The following is a 4174-nucleotide window of genomic DNA, read 5'->3' as shown; positions in this document are numbered from 1 at the left end:
CGGCGCGCCCCCTGCCGGCCGCCGCGGGCTCTGCACCGGCCGGCTCTGGGAGAAGGGGCGCCGGCTGCGAGCAGCTGGGGCGCAGGAAGAGGCTGCGGCTGGAGGAGCAGCCCCGCAAGCGCGGCCACACCGGCTCTCGGTCCGGGCTAGGCTCCCTCCTAGGCTGGGGCGTCTGACCCAGCGCAGCTACAAGGACCTTGGCGGCGGTCCTCCTGCCTCAGCCTCCGGAGTACTGGGATGACAGGTGTGCGCCTCCGCATTGTTTATTTGTCCTTGCTCCAGCTCCTGCCTCAGTCGCTCCGACGTCAGGCGGTCAGGAGGTGGAGGGGAGGAAGCGTCAGAGACCCGACGTCCCTCCCACCTGCCCTCGGCCAGAGGGTAGGGGCAGGGAGGGGAGACACGCTTCAGTACAAGTTTCTCAGCGGGTGTGGTATTGCACACCTGTCGCCCCAGCCCTCGGGAGGCTGAGGCAGGAGGGTCACTGGGAGCTCGGGGCCCGCCTGGCATCCACAGTGAGACCCCGTCTCAAAACCAAACGCAAACGGACAGAAGTCAGGTCCCTCGCGAACCGTCCGCGCTTCTGTTTGAGCTCCTCACAGTGCGCGGTGCCCCTGGCCCGGGTGTGCTTGGCCAGGTGTGCTTGGACCTGGGTCGCTCCGGGCCCCTCCCCTCCCTGGAGGCCCCAGGAGGGTGGCAAGCCGGTGCCCAGTTGCAGGGCAGCGAGACTGGCGGTCTCTGCTCTGCCTGGGGGACAGGCGGCCTCCGCGTCGTCCCTGGGTGAAGCCGGCTCTGCAGGGGGGAGGTGTCGCGGGCACAGGAGCCGGGCCTGGAGGGGACCCGGGGCAGCACAGCCCCTGCAGCCCTCGGCGCCTCTGCTTCCCTCCCGCCTGGTGCCGGGCACAGAGCCGCTCGGGTGGGGACGCGGTTGCCCCGGCTCCGCAGGGACCTCCCGCTGTCCCCAGCTGGGATCGTCCAGACCAGGAGAAAGAGGTCCCTCAGCCCTCATGGTGTGCTGGCAGCTGCTCCGGCAGAGCAAGGGGCCGGGCGGAGCCCTGTCGGGTGATGCTCGCCTGTCATCCCAGCACTCGGGAGGCTGAGGCAGGAGGATCGCTGTGCGTGTGAGGCCAGCCTGGACCATGTAGTGAGAACCTGTCTCAAAAACAAAGCAAAATGAGAGAGAGAGAGAGAGAGACAGACAGACAGACAGAGACGGAGAGGGAGAGAGGGGACCCAGCCCTACCCGCTGAGCGCACACCGGGCGTGTGTGCGTGTTTGTGTGTTTCGCAGGGGTGGACAAGGAGCATGACACAGCTTTTTCGATGAGGAGGGGAAGATTTTAGGTTATTCATGGGCTGGGAGTTTCCATCTTTCTTTCTTCGGCTCCTTCTCTCCCTCGTCCTTCCTCTCTTCCCTGCTTTCTTTCTGCAGTACTGGCGATGGAGCCCACAGCCCGGTGAGCTACAACCCCCGCCCTTTTTAGTTTTCACTTTGAGTCCGGGTCTCCTTAAGTCGCTAAATTGCCCCGGGCGCCTGGCCAAGCCGGTCCTGTCCAGGGCTGTCGCCATGACGCCCGCTGTCCTGGCGGCTGCGCTGCTTCTGTCCCCGCGGAGCACAGGTGTGTGACCGAGCGCACGCACAGGCCTGTGGGACAGGCTCCGTGGGTCACGCGTGCGCCGGGGCAGGGTCACCATCACTGCCGGTCCCTGTGGGCTGTGCGGTCTGACCACCTTTTCAGCCCGGCTGTGTTGCAGGGTGGGCTGTGCTCCGGACACAGAAAGGGGTGCAGGGGTCACCAGGAGGCTGAGGGAGAGGCCGTGGGAGGCTGAGGCAGGGCCGCCCCTCTGCCTTGCCCAGCACCTCTCCTGCTCTTCCCAGCAATCACGGGTGACCCAAGCCTCACTGTGACTCCCTCACCCTCTAAGCTGGATGCCCGTCTGGCACCTGGGAGTCGGGCTGAGGGAGACGCAGGAGCCCAGAGCCGTGGACGCGGTGGCGGGTGACGCGGGGTGCAGCCAGCGGCTGCCCCTAGCACCTCGGGTTCTTTCCCCCGAGAGCATCTTTCTATTTTGCTCCAAAATCCTGCGCTCAGAGCATCCTCCTGCTTCAGCCTCCCGCCTCAGCCTCCTGAGTAGCTAGGATTCAGGCACACACCGCCACGCTGCAGGAGGAAGCGCGGTGAAGTGAAGGTTCACATCTCTCAAGGACCTGCCCGCCTCCCCCAGTCCTCCCGGTGGTGAGGGGTTTTCCCAGGTACCCCGAGTCCTGCCGATTTCATAGCAGCGGGACGCGAGTTCCTTCGTCACAGCCTCCGCACACGATCCGCGCCCTCCCTGAGTGTGTGGGTCCTCCCCGCCGAGAGTCCGCGCGTCTGCTCATCTTCAGATCACTGACTTCGGGCTTCCGAGTTCGCTGACGTCCTCGCCGATCTTTGCTCCTGGGTTCGTGGATGTTCCGGTGTCTTCCGGGGAAGCCACGCTCTTCAGCTGACGCCCGCCCTTCCTCAAGCAGGTTCTCACACCCGGAGCTTCTCTGCAGGCGCCGGAGTCTCCGCGTGTGCTCTGGGGCCCGCATCGCGGAACCTGGGGTTTCCTAGGCAGCCGTGTTCTGTGCACCCACACTGCTGGGTTAGAAAAGGTGCTTTGTGTCATTTCGGATGTTTGCATTTTCTGACTTGGAGTGTGTGTGTGTGTGTGTGTGTGTGTGTGTGTGTGTAAGAGAAAAACAGACAGACAGAGACAGACATGGAACAAAAGGCCACGAGAATACAGAGCAGCGGGGTGTGGTGGCTCCCGCCTGTCATTCCAGCATAGGCACTTGGGAGGCTGAGGCAGGAGGATCACCAAGTTCAAAGCCAGCCTGGGCTCCGTAGCGCTACCCTGTCCCAAAACCAACAAGACGGTGCAGATACAGCGAGTGACAAGCGACACAGCCACCAGGCAAGAGTCCTGGAGCCTCCAAAAGCCGGAGGAGCCCGGAGAGGGCTGACTGTCCCGAGAGCCTCTGAGGCCAGAGGGTCGCCTTGAGTTCGAGGCCAGCCTGGGCCATACAGAGAGGCGCTGCCTCCAAAAACAAAAAACCCCGGGAAACCGCACTCCTCAGGAACCCTGCTGTCTATGCCCCAGTGGAAGACGCCCGCAGGAAAGGCTGTGCGGGGCGCTCCCGACCCCCGTGTGAGCAGAAGGCCCCCCCTCAGCTGCGGACCTTGGTGCTGGGCTGTGATCTGTGTCCCTGTGTCTGTGACGTTCCGGAGTAAACTCCCATGCCGTCTCCATTAAAGGTGAGACCGAATAATACCTTAGGGACCTCACCCTGGAGATCTACCATCTGCGCGCCCTGGGCCGGACAGAGCCGCCTCCCTCAGTGCCCTCCTGTAAAGAGCTGTCCACGGGGAAGTGACCCCAGAGGCTTTTATCTGTGTATTTATTTACTTATGGCCTTTCTGAGACAGAGATTTACTATGCAGTTCAGTGAACTTGGGGTGATCCTCCTGCTTCAGCCTCCTGAGTGCTGGAATTACAAGCGTTCACCCCCACCCCAGCTTCCTCCACTTTAAAGTGGGCTCAAACATTGGCTCAGCACGTGGGGCCCTGGGATGAGGAGCCAGTCAGCGCCCAGTCCGAGGCAGGGGCTTCTCATTCCAGGGCCGGCAGCGGAACCCTCCGGGACCCTGTGGGGGCCGCGTTATCCCGCTGCTCTTCACAGGCGAGGGTGAGGGTTCTGGACAAGCCCGGGTGGGGGTGGGTCCGAGCTGTGTGTGACATATTAGAAGTGCGATCAAAAATATGGTGAATGCGTCATTACAGTCGAAGCCGCACTGCCTCGAATCCCCTCAAAAGCCGCCTCCCCCTCGCTTCGCCCACACGGTTCCCACCGCCCGCCACGTCCTGCGCAGCTCTGGCGTCCTCTCTCTGAGGGTCTTCAGCTGCGCCGTCCCGACTGCCTTGAGGTCCCGAATCCCCTCACAGCGCTCCCCTGCCCTGCTCAGTGTGACGTTAGGGGGAGCCGAGGCCGCCCGGGGCCGGGTCCGGGTCTGAGGTGGACGAGGACGCGCGTCTGCTTTTAGGGGCTGCCTTCCTGCTGGCCGCCGCCCGGCAGCGCAGTCCCCGTGTTTCTGATCGCGATGCGGGACCCGGGCGAGGGGTGCTGGCCGCGCGTCCCTGCAGGGTCTCCGCTC

At 63.9% G+C, this 4174-nt stretch overlaps 1 protein-coding gene across 1 annotated transcript in view; it reads right to left on the bottom strand.

Annotated features, from left to right (window-relative positions):
• LOC106148512 (proline-rich protein 36-like) overlaps positions 1–1006 on the bottom strand; it is a 3457-nt gene extending 2451 nt beyond the window's left edge. Inside the window, exons 1-2 of the mRNA XM_013514364.1 lie at positions 570–1006; positions 37–212 (exon numbers count right to left, since the gene is read on the bottom strand). Coding sequence (XP_013369818.1) covers positions 37–212; positions 570–1006 — 613 coding nt within the window. The remainder of the gene's footprint in view (positions 1–36; positions 213–569) is intronic.
• Between the last annotated feature and the right edge of the window lie 3168 nt (positions 1007–4174).

Source organism: Chinchilla lanigera, unplaced genomic scaffold (genome assembly GCF_000276665.1).
Source record: "Chinchilla lanigera isolate Chin_1 unplaced genomic scaffold, ChiLan1.0 scaffold00022, whole genome shotgun sequence".
Classification (NCBI taxonomy): Eukaryota; Metazoa; Chordata; class Mammalia; order Rodentia; family Chinchillidae; genus Chinchilla; species Chinchilla lanigera.
This window is presented reverse-complemented; position numbering and strand designations above follow the sequence as displayed.